Source organism: Bombina bombina, chromosome 12, assembly GCF_027579735.1.
Source record: "Bombina bombina isolate aBomBom1 chromosome 12, aBomBom1.pri, whole genome shotgun sequence".
Classification (NCBI taxonomy): Eukaryota; Metazoa; Chordata; class Amphibia; order Anura; family Bombinatoridae; genus Bombina; species Bombina bombina.
In genome coordinates this window covers 8,205,851-8,222,206 of record NC_069510.1, presented here as the reverse complement: position 1 = coordinate 8,222,206, position 16,356 = coordinate 8,205,851, and the positions used below count along the sequence as shown (strand labels likewise).

General features: G+C 39.6%; 1 protein-coding gene across 6 annotated transcripts in view; it reads right to left on the bottom strand.

Annotated features, from left to right (window-relative positions):
• DAB2IP (DAB2 interacting protein) overlaps window positions 1–16,356 on the bottom strand; it is a 921,554-nt gene that overhangs the window by 126,394 nt on the left and 778,804 nt on the right. For 5 of the 6 annotated variants that reach the window (XM_053695575.1, XM_053695573.1, XM_053695576.1 and 2 more), the window contains one exon: window positions 15,053–15,929. In XM_053695575.1, coding sequence (XP_053551550.1) covers window positions 15,053–15,929 — 877 coding nt within the window. The remainder of the gene's footprint in view (window positions 1–15,052; window positions 15,930–16,356) is intronic. The other variant, XM_053695574.1, reaches the window with a different exon arrangement.

The window sequence follows — 16,356 nt, the reverse complement described above, 5'->3', positions numbered from 1 at the left end:
AGGGAAGGTACCTACATTACAATATAACGCTCACAAATAATAATGAGGGAAGGTACCTACATTACAATATAACACTCACAAATAATAATGAGATAAGGTACCTACATTACAATATAACACTCACAAATAATAATGAGATAAGGTACCTACATTACAATATAACGCTCACAAATAATAATGAGATAAGTTACCTACATTACAATATAACACTCACAAATAATAATGAGGGAAGGTACCTACATTACAATATAACACTCACAAATAATAATGAGATAAGGTACCTACATTACAATATAACACTCACAAATAATAATGAGGGAGGGTACCTACATTACAATATAACGCTCACAAATAATAATGAGGGAAGGTACCTACATTACAATATAACACTCACAAATAATAATGAGATAAGGTACCTACATTACAATATAACACTCACAAATAATAATGAGGGAAGGTACCTACATTACAATATAACACTCACAAATAATAATGAGATAAGGTACCTACATTACAATATAACACTCACAAATAATAATGAGGGAGGGTACCTACATTACAATATAACGCTCACAAATAATAATGAGGGAAGGTACCTACATTACAATATAACACTCACAAATAATAATGAGATAAGGTACCTACATTACAATATAACACTCACAAATAATAATGAGGGAAGGTACCTACATTACAATATAACACTCACAAATAATAATGAGATAAGGTACCTACATTACAATATAACACTCACAAATAATAATGAGGGAGGGTACCTACATTACAATATAACGCTCACAAATAATAATGAGGGAAGGTACCTACATTACAATATAACACTCACAAATAATAATGAGGGAAGGTACCTACATTACAATATAACACTCACAAATAATAATGAGATAAGGTACCTACATTACAATATAACGCTCACAAATAATAATGAGGGAAGGTACCTACATTACAATATAACGCTCACAAATAATAATGAGGGAAGGTACCTACATTACAATATAACACTCACAAATAATAATGAGGGAAGGTACCTACATTACAGTATAACACTCACAAATAATAATGAGGGAAGGTACCTACATTACAATATAACGCTCACAAATAATAATGAGGGAAGGTACCTACATTACAATATAACACTCACAAATAATAATGAGATAAGGTACCTACATTACAATATAACGCTCACAAATAATAATGAGGGAAGGTACCTACATTACAATATAACACTCACAAATAATAATGAGATAAGGTACCTACATTACAATATAACACTCACAAATAATAATGAGATAAGGTACCTACATTACAATATAACACTCACAAATAATAATGAGGGAAGGTACCTACATTACAATATAACACTCACAAATAATAATGAGGGAAGGTACCTACATTACAATATAACACTCACAAATAATAATGAGGGAAGGTACCTACATTACAATATAACACTCACAAATAATAATGAGATAAGGTACCTACGTTACAATATAACACTCACAAATAATAATGAGGGAAGGTACCTACATTACAATATAACACTCACAAATAATAATGAGATAAGGTACCTACATTACAATATAACGCTCACAAATAATAATGAGATAAGGTACCTACATTACAATATAACACTCACAAATAATAATGAGATAAGGTACCTACATTACAATATAACACTCACAAATAATAATGAGATAAGGTACCTACATTACAATATAACACTCACAAATAATAATGAGGGAAGGTACCTACATTACAATATAACACTCACAAATAATAATGAGGGAAGGTACCTACATTACAATATAACACTCACTAATAATAATGAGATAAGGTACCTACATTACAATATAACACTCACAAATAATAATGAGATAAGGTACCTACATTACAATATAACGCTCACAAATAATAATGAGGGAAGGTACCTACATTACAATATAACACTTACAAATAATAATGAGATAAGGTACCTACATTACAATATAACACTCACAAATAATAATGAGATAAGGTACCTACATTACAATATAACGCTCACAAATAATAATGAGATAAGGTACCTACATTACAATATAACGCTCACAAATAAAGATGAGGGAGGGTACCTACATTACAATATAACACTCACAAATAAAGATGAGGGAGGGTACCTACATTACAATATAACGTTCACAAATAATAATGAGGGAAGGTACCTACATTACAATATAACGCTCACAAATAATAATGAGGGAAGGTACCTACATTACAATATAACACTCACAAATAATAATGAGATAAGGTACCTACATTACAATATAACGCTCACAAATAATAATGAGGGAAGGTACCTACATTACAATATAACACTCACAAATAATAATGAGATAAGGTACCTACATTACAATATAACACTCACAAATAATAATGAGGGAAGGTACCTACATTACAATATAACACTCACAAATAATAATGAGGGAGGGTACCTACATTACAATATAACACTCACAAATAATAAGGAGATAAGGTACCTACATTACAATATAACACTCACAAATAATAATGAGGGAAGGTACCTACATTACAATATAACACTCACAAATAATAATGAGATAAGGTACCTACATTACAATATAACACTCACAAATAAAGATGAGGGAAGGTACCGGGTTATGAGTGGAGTACAAAAGTTTCTTTACTACTACCGTACCAGTTTGCACTTTACTTACTTACGTTATCTTTCTTACTTTTTTTAATGTTTTCTTTCTCTAGGACTATGTATGACTGAAGGATTATGGGAAAGTGGGAGGGATAAAAAGCTATGTTATGTTGGGTGTTTTGCCTCCTCCTAGAGGACTTGCCCTTAATGCCATATGTGACGGCTCTTGGACTCTTACCCTCTTATGAAAGAAAGCTTAACAATTCTTATTGGCCATTAGCTTAATAATGGTAGCACAATTCACCAATCCAGGCTTTAAGCACAAATTCTGCTGGCACAGTTGACACAAGTTGCAAAATTTGCTCTTTAGTAATTATGCAACTTATAGCATTTGGCATAGCAATAAGGACACAATCTAGTGGAACCCAGACAGTTGTAATAGAATTGTGAATTTCATTAGGTAGAGCACACAATCCTGTATTTTACACATTCCCATGAATCTGCTTTTTACAGAGATAAATGCTCTATAAGTAGGTGCATCAGATGGTCTTGTCACATACAATTAGCACCAATGCATCTTGTATAGTTAAAGCATGTCTTCTCTCATTAGTAAAGGGCTCTCTGCTGTTTATAAGGAATTACATGTGAATTATTTTACAAGGTTTCAATATTTTGTATAAATTGTACTGAAACAATTAGACATCACCAATATGTGCATAATTGTGCCTTAATGATCTTAATAAAAATGCTATGGTAGGTAAGTATTGCAGTAGGTTGAAGTTCAACAAGGAAATATTTTACTAAACCAACCGCAACAGTGTCACCAAATGAAGACACATTGTACAGCAGACTGTGCAGCGCTAATAACACATTGTACAGCAGACTGTGCAGCGCTAATAACACATTGTACAGCAGACTGTGCAGCGCTAATAACACATTGTACAGCAGACTGTGCAGCGCTAATAACACATTGTACAGCAGACTGTGCAGCGCTAATAACACATTGTACAGCAGACTGTGCAGCGCTAATAACACATTGTACAGCAGACTGTGCAGCGCTAATAACACATTGTACAGCAGACTGTGCAGCGCTAATAATACATTGTACAGCAGACTGTGCAGTGCTAATAACACATTGTACAGCAGACTGTGCAGTGCTAATAATACATTGTACAGCGGACTGTGCAGCACTAATAATACATTGTACATCAGACTGTGCAGTGCTAATAACACATTGTACAGCAGACTGTGCAGCGCTAATAACACATTGTACAGCAGACTGTGCAGCGCTAATAACACATTGTACAGCAGGCTGTGCAGCGCTAATAACACATTGTACAGCAGACTGTGCAGCACTAATAATACATTGTACAGCAGACTGTGCAGCACTAATAACACATTGTACAGCAGACTGTGCAGCACTAATAATACATTGTACAGCAGACTGTGCAGCACTAATAACACATTGTACAGCAGACTGTGCAGTGCTAATAATACATTGTACAGCAGACTGTGCAGCACTAATAACACATTGTACAGCAGACTGTGCAGTGCTAATAATACATTGTACAGCGGACTGTGCAGTGCTAATAATACATTGTACAGCAGACTGTGCAGCGCTAATAACACATTGTACAGCAGACTGTGCAGCGCTAATAACACATTGTACAGCAGACTGTGCAGCACTAATAACACATTGTACAGCAGACTGTGCAGCGCTAATAACACATTGTACAGCAGACTGTGCAGCGCTAATAACACATTGTACAGCAGACTGTGCAGCGCTAATAATACATTGTACAGCGGACTGTGCAGTGCTAATAATACATTGTACAGCAGACTGTGCAGCGCTAATAACACATTGTACAGCAGACTGTGCAGCGCTAATAACACATTGTACAGCAGACTGTGCAGCGCTAATAACACATTGTACAGCAGACTGTGCAGCACTAATAACACATTGTACAGCAGACTGTGCAGCGCTAATAACACATTGTACAGCAGACTGTGCAGCACTAATAATACATTGTACAGCAGACTGTGCAGCACTAATAACACATTGTACAGCAGACTGTGCAGCACTAATAACACACTGTACAGCAGACTGTGCAGCGCTAATAACACATTGTACAGCAGACTGTTCATCGCTAATAATACATTGTACAGCAGACTGTGCAGCGCTAATAACGCACTGTACAGCAGTCTGTGCAGCACTAATAATACATTGTACAGCAGACTGTGCAGCGCTAATAATACATTGTACAGCAGACTGTGCAGCACTAATAATACATTGTACAGCAGACTGTGCAGCGCTAATAATACATTGTACAGCAGACTGTGCAGCACTAATAATACATTGTACAGCAGACTGTGCAGTGCTAATAACACATTGTACAGCAGTCTGTGCAGTGCTAATAACACATTGTACAGCAGACTATGCAGTGCTAATAATACATTGTACAGCAGACTGTGCAGCGCTAATAACGCATTGTATAGCAGACTGTACAGTGCTAATAATGCATTGTACAGCAGACTGTGCAGCGCTAATAACACATTGTACAGCAGACTGTGCAGCACTAATAATACATTGTACAGCAGACTGTGCAGCACTAATAACACATTGTACAGCAGACTGTGCAGCACTAATAACACATTGTACAGCAGACTGTGCAGCACTAATAATACATTGTACAGCAGACTGTGCAGCACTAATAACACATTGTACAGCAGACTGTGCAGTGCTAATAATACATTGTACAGCAGACTGTGCAGCGCTAATAACACATTGTACAGCAGACTGTGCAGCACTAATAACACATTGTACAGCAGACTGTGCAGCGCTAATAACACATTGTACAGCAGACTGTGCAGCGCTAATAACACATTGTACAGCAGACTGTGCAGCACTAATAACACATTGTACAGCAGACTGTGCAGCGCTAATAACACATTGTACAGCAGACTGTGAAGCGCTAATAATACATTGTACAGCAGACTGTGCAGCGCTAATAACACATTGTACAGCAGACTGTGCAGTGCTAATAACACATTGTACAGCAGACTGTGCAGCGCTAATAACACATTGTACAGCAGACTGTGCAGCGCTAATAATACATTGTACAGCAGACTGTGCAGCGCTAATAACACATTGTACAGCAGACTGTGCAGCACTAATAACACACTGTACAGCAGACTGTGCAGTGCTAATAATACATTGTATAGCAGACTGTGCAGTGCTAATAATACATTGTACAGCAGACTGTGCAGTGCTAATAACACACTGTACAGCAGACTGTGCAGCACTAATAACACATTGTACAGCAGACTGTGCAGCGCTAATAACACATTGTACAGCAGACTGTGCAGCGCTAATAACACATTGTACAGCAGACTGTGCAGCGCTAATAACACATTGTACAGCAGACTGTGCAGTGCTAATAACACATTGTACAGCAGACTGTGCAGCACTAATAACAAATTGTACAGCAGACTGTGCAGTGCTAATAATACATTGTACAGCAGACTGTGCAGCGCTAATAACAAACTGTACAGCAGACTGTGCAGCGCTAATAACACACTGTACAGCAGACTGTGCAGTGCTAATAACACATTGTACAGCAGTCTGTGCAGCGCTAATAACACATTGTACAGCAGACTGTGCAGCGCTAATAATACATTGTACAGCAGGCTGTGCAGCACTAAAAATATATTGTACAGCAGACTGTGCAGCACTAATAATACATTGTACAGCAGACTATGCAGCGCTAATAACACATTGTACAGCAGACTGTGCAGTGCTAATAACACATTGTACAGCAGACTGTGCAGCGCTAATAACACATTGTACAGCAGACTGTGCAGCGCTAATAACACACTGTACAGCAGACTGTGCAGAGCTAATAATACATTGTACAGCAGACTGTGCAGCGCTAATAACACATTGTACAGCAGACTGTGCAGCGCTAATAATACATTGTACAGCAGACTGTGCAGCGCTAATAATACATTGTACAGCAGACTGTGCAGTGCTAATAATACATTGTACAGCAGACTGTGCAGCGCTAATAACACATTGTACAGCAGACTGTGCAGCACTAATAATACATTGTACAGCAGACTGTGCAGTGCTAATAACACATTGTACAGCAGACTGTGCAGCGCTAATAATATATTGTACAGCAGACTGTGCAGCACTAATAATACATTGTACAGCAGACTGTGCAGCGCTAATAATACATTGTACAGCAGACTGTGCAGTGCTAATAATACATTGTACAGCAGACTGTGCAGTGCTAATAACACATTGTACAGCAGACTGTGCAGCGCTAATAATATATTGTACAGCAGACTGTGCAGCGCTAATAACACATTGTACAGCAGACTGTGCAGCGCTAATAATATATTGTACAGCAGACTGTGCAGCACTAATAATACATTGTACATCAGACTGTGCAGTGCTAATAACACATTGTACAGCAGACTGTGCAGTGCTAATAACACATTGTACAGCAGACTGTGCAGTGCTAATAATACATTGTACAGCAGACTGTGCAGCACTAATAATACATTGTACAGCAAACTGTGCAGCACTAATAACACATTGTACAGCAGACTGTGCAGTGCTAATAACACATTGTACAGCAGACTGTGCAGCGCTAATAACACCTTGTACAGCAGACTGTGCAGCGCTAATAACACATTGTACAGCAGACTGTGCAGCACTAATAATACATTGTACAGCAGACTGTGCAGCGCTAATAACACATTGTACAGCAGACTGTGCAGCGCTAATAACACATTGTACAGCAGACTGTGCAGTGCTAATAATACATTGTACAGCAGACTGTGCAGCACTAATGACACATTGTACAGCAGACTGTGCAGCGCTAATAACACATTGTACAGCAGACTGTGCAGCACTAATAACACACTGTACAGCAGACGGTGCAGCGCTAATAACACATTGTACAGCAGACTGTGCAGCGCTAATAATACATTGTACAGCGGACTGTGCAGCGCTAATAATACATTGTACAGCAGACTGTGCAGCACTAATAACACATTGTACAGCAGACTGTGCAGTGCTAATAATAATGTTGATAATTCCATCATTACCCCTACCCCGCTCGCCCGATGTCTTGGGGTCACACTTGACTCAGATCTTTCCTTCACTCCTCACATCCAGTCCTTGGCTAAAGCCTGCCACTTCCACCTTAAAAACATTGCTAAAATTAGACATTTCCTTACACAAGATACAACCAAGATTTTAATCCACTCTCTCATCCTTTCCCGCCTCGACTACTGCAATTCTGTCCTCTCTGGTCTACCTAGCTGCCGCACAGCTCCTTTACAATCCATTATGAATGCCTCTACCAGACTTATCTTCCTTACTCGTCGCTCTTCATCTGCTGCACCTCTCTGCCAATCCCTTCACTGGCTTCCTCTTGCCTCTAGGATTAAACATAAAATCCTCACCCTGACATATAAAGCTCTCAACTGCACTGCTCCCCCCTACATCTCAGAACTTGTCTCTAGATACTCTCCCTCCCGTCCCCTTCGATCAGCTCAGGATCTCCTCCTCTCCTGTTACTTCCTAACATTCACATTTACAGGACTTCTCCAGACTGGCCCCCATCTTGTGGAATTCCCTGCCTCGCTCCATAAGACTCTCCCCTAGTTTTAACAGCTTCAAGCACTCCCTAAAAACTTTGCTATTCAGGGATGCATACAACCAACACTAACCTTTCCTAACGCCATTGCTTTCCCCTTGAACCCCTTAGATTGTAAGCCTATGGGCCCAGCTGTTTACAGATCGCTTCATAAGAGCCGACTACAACAGTGAAACTCTCGGCAGGGCCCTCTACCCACTTGACCCCTACAAAAGCTGTCCTGTACACGACTATGTTTACAGCGCTGCGGAATCTGTTGGCGCTCTACAAATACCTGATAATAATAATAATAATAAATAATAATTGTACAGCAGACTGTGCAGCGCTAATAACACATTGTACAGCAGACTGTGCAGCGCTAATAATACATTGTACAACAGACTGTTCAGCGCTAATAACACATTGTACAGCAGACTGTGCAGTGCTAATAACACATTGTAGAGCAGACTGTGCAGCGCTAATAACACATTGTACAGCAGACTGTGAAGCGCTAATAATACATTGTACAGCAGACTGTGCAGCACTAATAACACATTGTACAGCAGACTGTGCAGCGCTAATAATACATTGTACAGCAGACTGTGCAGCGCTAATAACACATTGTACAGCAGACTGTGCAGTGCTAATAACACATTGTACAGCAGACTGTGCAGTGCTAATAACACATTGTACAGCAGACTGTGCAGCGCTAATAACACATTGTACAGCAGACTGTGCAGCGCTAACACACTGTACAGCAGACTGTGCAGCGCTAATAACACATTGTACAGCAGACTGTGCAGCGCTAATAACACATTGTACAGCAGACTGTGCAGCGCTAATAATACATTGTACAGCAGACTGTGCAGCGCTAATAATACATTGTACAGCAGACTGTGCAGCGCTAATAATACATTGTACAGCAGACTGTGCAGCGCTAATAATACATTGTACAGCAGACTGTGCAGTGCTAATAACACATTGCATTAACCCCCAGCTGCCTCACACTACAGCATATTGGGTTCCGGGATGCTTGTTTGACCTGTGGAGAGTACTTGCTGTACAGGTCTTGGGTCTGATGATCTAAACCTTGCAAGTTCCGATGTGGTTTTTGTTACTAAACCTCACAGGGGCTGCTCTGGTGGAATTATCGTTAAAGGGGCAGTCCCTGTAAGTGGCGAGATGTCTCCTATTGAAAGTAATGGAGCTTGCTGGACCGTGATATAAAGTTAGTAGTGAGCAGGGGTCGCCCTTTACAAATTAAATTCTGCTGCCAATGTAAATCACATTACGCTGTTCTCTGTATATAGCATCTCACAACAGCCTCTATTTTTGTTTGCATGTTTGGTCGTAACTAGAAACCACAGGGCCCAGGTGCAAGAATCTAAGGAGGGCCCCCCACCCCCCCACCCCCAAAAAAGAAAAAGTGAATTTGATACATATCTTTTTTCTTTTTTTTTTACATTTAACACAGAAAAAAAATGTGAATCAGATTACATGTCTACAAAAGGAGGTACCCTGTATATCGTGACACTGTTTAACCCACCAGTACTGTATATAGTGAGTCAGTGACACAGGGGCCCATTTATCAAGGTCCGAACGGCTTGTGGGCCCCTGTTTCTGGTGAGTCTTCAGACTCGCCAGAAACACAAATTATGAAGCAGCAGTCTAAAGACCGCTGCTCCATAACCCTGTCCAGCTGCTCTGAGCAGGCGGACAGGAATTGCCGGAAATCAACCAGATCGAGTACGATCGGGTTGATTGACACCCCTCTGCTGGCGGCCGATTGGCCGCGAGTCAGCAGGGGGCGGCATTGCACCAGCAGCTCTTGTGAGCTGCTGGTGCAATGTTAAATGCGGAGAGCGTATTGCTCTCCGCATTTAGCGAAGTGTTGCGGACCTGATTCGCACTGTCGGATCAGGTCCGCAACACCTTTGATAAACAGGGGCCACAGTCTATAATCTGCCGGTGAGATGGCTGGCCTGACCCTACCCGCCCCAGTACTTTATAAAGTGACCACAGTAGTCTGTGACATAGTCCAGCCCCCCGCACTGTATATAGTGGTACTGTATAGTGACACTGTTTACCCCCCGTCCCCCTCATGCTATAGTAACAAGGTCTGTAATTTGCTGGTTCCACAAACATACACACACACACACACATACATGCATAAATACACACACAGTCACAAACATACATACACACACATAAATACACACAGTCACATACATACACACACATGCATAAATACACACAGTCACATACATACACACACATGCATAAATACACACAGTCACATACATACACACACACGCATAAATACACACACAGTCACAAACATACACACACACACACACACACATACATGCATAAATACACACACAGTCACAAACATACATACACAGTCACATACATACACACACACACATAAATACACACAGTCACATACATACACACACATGCATAAATACACACAGTCACATACATACACACACATGCATAAATACACACACAGTCACATACATACACACACGCATAAATACACACACAGTCACAAACATACACACACATGCATAAATACACACAGTCACATACATACACACACATGCATAAATACACACACAGTCACATACATACACACACGCATAAATACACACACAGTCACAAACATACACACACACACATAAATACACACAGTCACATACATACACACACATGCATAAATACACACAGTCACATACATACACACACATGCATAAATACACACAGTCACATACATACACACACATGCATAAATACACACAGTCACATACATACACACATGCATAAATACACACACAGTCACATACATACACACACACGCATAAATACACACACAGTCACATACATACACACACACGCATAAATACACATACAGTCACATACATACACACACGCGCATAAATACACACAGTCACATACATACACACACATGCATAAATACACACACAGTCACATACATACACACACACGCATAAATACACACAGTCATATACATACACACACATACATAAATACACACACAGTCACATACAAACATACACACACACACATGCATAAATACACACACAGTCACATACAAACAAACACACACACACACACACACACATACATGCATAAATACACACACAGTCACAAACATACACACACGCATAAATACACACAGTCACATACATACACACACATGCATAAATACACACACAGTCACATACAAACATACACACACACATGCATAAATACACACACAGTCACATACAAACAAACACACACATACATGCATAAACACACACACAGTCACATACATACACACATACACATAAATACACACAAAGTCACATACAAACAAACACACACACACATACATGCATAAACACACACACAGTCACATACATACACACATACACATAAATACACACAAAGTCACATACAAACAAACACACACACACACATACATGCATAAACACACACACAGTGACATACACACACACACACACACACACAGTCACATACATACATACACACACACACACACACACACACATAAACACCAATGGGTAAAACAGAAAGACTAACCCCTGTAGTCAGAGACACTAGTGAAGCATCATGTCATCTGCACCCCCTGTAGTTTCACCGATGTCTATTAAGGTTATACGTATTTTGAGCATTTTGAGAAAAGCTTGTAACCTTCTAACTGGTGAGAAAAAAACTGATCTGTTGGGTGAAAGTATTTACAGAAATACGTTGGGATTAGAAAGACTATTTTATATACGGCCCTGGAACGCCCATGTTCATTCTATTTTACACAAAGACAATTACGCTTTGTATTTTGTACTTCCTGTTTACTTAAATTATGGTCTGCACTGTGTATAATACAATTTATTCCTGTGTAATTTAACATTTTTGATGAACCTTAACAATACCGTTTTTTCCTGCTTATTTTTGTGTGAATGGTTTAATTATTTGTTTTCTATTATTAAAATTTTAATTTTATTGTGGACTTTTCACACAAAAAAATGCAGTATACACCCCTTAGCAAGACATTCTGTTTTCAGGGTAATAAGTGTCTTTAGATCCTTTCACCAGGGAAATAGAAGGACTGGCGAGTATTCTTTATTAATCTCACCAGCCCAGAGAGTTTTAGATCATTCCACCAGTGAAATAGAAGGACTGGCGAGTATTCTTTATTAATCTCACCAGCCCAGAGAGTTTTAGATCATTCCACCAGTAAAATAGAAGGACTGGCGAGTATTCTTTATTAATCTCACCAGCCCAGAGAGTTTTAGATCATTCCACCAGTGAAATAGGACTGGCAGCATTCTTATAGAATCTCACCAGCCCAGAGAGTTTTAGATCATTCCACCAGTGAAATAGGACTGGCAGCATTCTTATAGAATCTCACCAGCCCAGAGAGTTTTAGATCATTCCACCAGTGAAATAGGACTGGCAGCATTCTTATAGAATCTCACCTGCCCAGAGAGCTTTAGATCATTCCACCAGTAAAATAGGACTGGCAGCATTCTTATAGAATCTCACCAGCCCAGAGAGCTTTAGATCATTCCACCAGTGAAATAGGACTGGTGAGTATTATTTATTAATCTCACCAGCCCAGAGAGTTTTAGATCATTCCACCAGTAAAATAGGACTGGCAGCATTCTTATAGAATCTCACCTGCCCAGAGAGCTTTAGATCATTCCACCAGTAAAATAGGACTGGCAGCATTCTTATAGAATCTCACCAGCCCAGAGAGCTTTAGATCATTCCACCAGTGAAATAGGACTGGTGAGTATTATTTATTAATCTCACCAGTCCAGAGAGTTTTAGATAATTCCACCAGTAAAATAGGACTGGCAGCATTCTTATAGAATCTCACCAGCCCAGAGAGCTTTAGATCATTCCACCAGTAAAATAGGATTGGCGAGTATTCTTTATTAATCTCACCAGCCCAGAGAGTTTTAGATCATTCCACCAGTGAAATAGGACTGGTGAGTATTCTTTAATAATCTCACCATCCCAGAGAGCTTTAGATCATTCCACCAGTGAAATAGAAGGACTGGCGAGTATTCTTTAATAATCTCACCATCCCAGAGAGCTTTAGATCATTCCACCAGTAAAATAGGACTGGCGAGTATTCTTTATTAATCTCACCAGCCCAGAGAGTTTTAGATCATTCCACCAGTGAAATAGGACTGGTGAGTATTCTTTATTAATCTCACCAGCCCAGAGAGCTTTAGAGCATTCCACCAGTGAAATAGGACTGGTGAGTATTCTTTATTAATCTCACCAGCCCAGAGAGTTTTAGATCATTCCACCAGTAAAATAGGACTGGCGAGTATTCTTTATTAATCTCACCAGCCCAGAGAGTTTTAGATCATTCCACCAGTAAAATAGGACTGGCGAGTATTCTTTATTAATCTCACCAGCCCAGAGAGTTTTAGATCATTCCACCAGTGAAATACGACTGGTGAGTATTCTTTATTAATCTCACCAGCCCAGAGAGCTTTAGAGCATTCCACCAGTGAAATAGGACTGGTGAGTATTCTTTATTAATCTCACCAGCCTAGAGAGTTTTAGATCATTCCACCAGTGAAATAGGACTGGTGAGTATTCTTTATTAATCTCACCAGCCCAGAGAGTTTTAGATCATTCCACCAGTGAAATAGGACTGTCTGTCCTGCTGTTCATTAGTGTTGGTGCAAGGGCTTCCAGGGCTATAGGAGTGCAGGTCTCACCAGTAGCACAGAGACCGCACTATTTCTGTATAACTCACTACTGTCTCATCAAAAGGGTTTGTTTTTCTTTAACTGTTTTCAACAGTTACAACATGGAAAAGGTTAAAAATACAAACTAAAAAACCCCCCAAAAACTCTCATTAGTTACAACTGCTCTAGCAGGATCCTGATTGCCAAAGTGTCTGGAGTTATTTGCCAACTTGTTTCACGTTTATATTTTGACAAAGGACTTGTCATTCTCCAATTACTGAATATCTGATTCATTACGATGAAGCCTGCTCCCCTTGTCTGTCTTTTAATTAAATGGCAAGACAAGGGTTCAGAGGTTAAATAAACTAATATGTGCTGCTTCACATCACTGGTGAGTGTGCGTACACCGTGTCCTCTCTAGATAAAGAAAGTCTGTTCTAGTATGAAAAAGATCAATTGCAAAAACTCAAACTAGGTATCTTCTGGACCTATATACACATTTATGGTAGTGGCCTAAATCCAGGTCTTTGTAATATTATTCTAAATAACGATGTATTAATTGTTGTAAGTATTAGAAAACTATATAGATTGTTACCATCTTCAGCACTGCAAATAGATGCACAACATAACCAAGTGCTCTGCCTGTAACCCAAGTCTGGTCATCAACTAGTCACTGACAACAAATATTGCTTGATAACATAGCTATGAGCATTCTCCATGTGGCACCGATAGGACCAAGAGGGATGGGTGAGTAAATTACCATTGCCACTTACATTAAATATATAAGAAGGTATTGACACAATAACATTTAAACCATTGGTTGAGGTTTCACATATAGCTCCACATTACAATATTCCCACAAGAGGTAGATGCAGTTTATTGTGAAACTCTATCTTACTGGTCATAGTATTGATAAACAGAAGTATTCAGGACACTGGCATTTTTCTTATAGTATTTAAACACTTTATATGTCTTGTTTCATTTTGATAAAATGTATAATAACTAACCTGCTTATGAACTGTCCTTTGTTTCATCTCTGGGCTGTCCCCCTTTGAGGAAGATGACTGCTGCCTCATCCTGGCTCCACTACCAGGCCAGTCTGGGGAAGAGGACATCATACTGCCACTAGAAGGTCTTGGGTATGGCGTTGTGTTGAGTAACGTTGGTGGCGTTCTGCCCCTTGTCATAGGGGGTGGTGGTGGGGGTGGAGGTTGGTCTATTCGCCTTTGTGGGCCTGAGCTGTTTTGTCGTGGCATAGTGGGTTGCCCAGTTTTTTCAGTTAAAGAAAGTTGCCTTCGAGACATATCCCCAGAACGTCTACTGAAATCCTCACTGCTCCCAGGATTGATAAAGCCATGTTTACTTCCTGCCAAGTCCTCACTGTTGCTGTGAGAACTGAGAGAGCTGTGACATTCCGACCCAGAGTCTCCTAAACCCCGTGGTGAAACTGGCAAACCAGCTGCCATTTGGTACACAGGGTTTTGGAATGATAAAGGTGCTAAAAGCTGTGGTCTTCCTGGTGCAGTGTCTGCATTTGGTGTTGTAGGTGTTTGTACTGGTCTTCTTGCTGTTGTCATTGTCATTATATTGCCCTGTGGTGTCCGTGCTGTCCATATCGCTTGTAACTGGCTAAAAGATGTCTGACTGTCATTTAAAGAGTCCCCAATGCCCGATGTATTAGTGCCAATGTCCAAAACCCGATTGTCTTGCAGGTCAACCATTGACAAACTCTTGCTGCCATTTGTTATCTGCACATCAGGCTCATTTGCTTCGGAATAGCTGGAACTTCGTGCCGGTGAGGGCTGAACCCCAGCAGACCTTGTGACAAAAAATAATTCCTTGTTTTCAGGAGTTGGTGATGGTAACCTTGTGAAATCTATTAGACTATGGGGAAATAAATAGACAGAGGGAGACGAGCTTTAAATGCTACACTATATCAACATTACTCATTATTAAAAAATGGTGCTACCCACTTGAGATTATAAATTAATGATTTGCAGCAACTTTTATTTTGTTGTCTACTTTGTGTGATATTGAGATTATCAGTTGGTATGAACCATATCAACCTGTTGTTATGCGCACAATGGTAGAGTCAGGAAGTGCCTCTTGCATTGTGTGTGTGGATAGCTTCTAAATAATGTTTACAGTTATGAAGACCTGTGCTTGATCTCCTTATATAAACTAAGATAACTCTTTTCAATATATTTTACTATGCAAGTTTATATTAAATCATTTTTTTATTCCCGCGTGTGACTGCTTCATACAATGCACTAAATAGCTTCTATTTTCAAGAAGGGTCAATACATCAGTT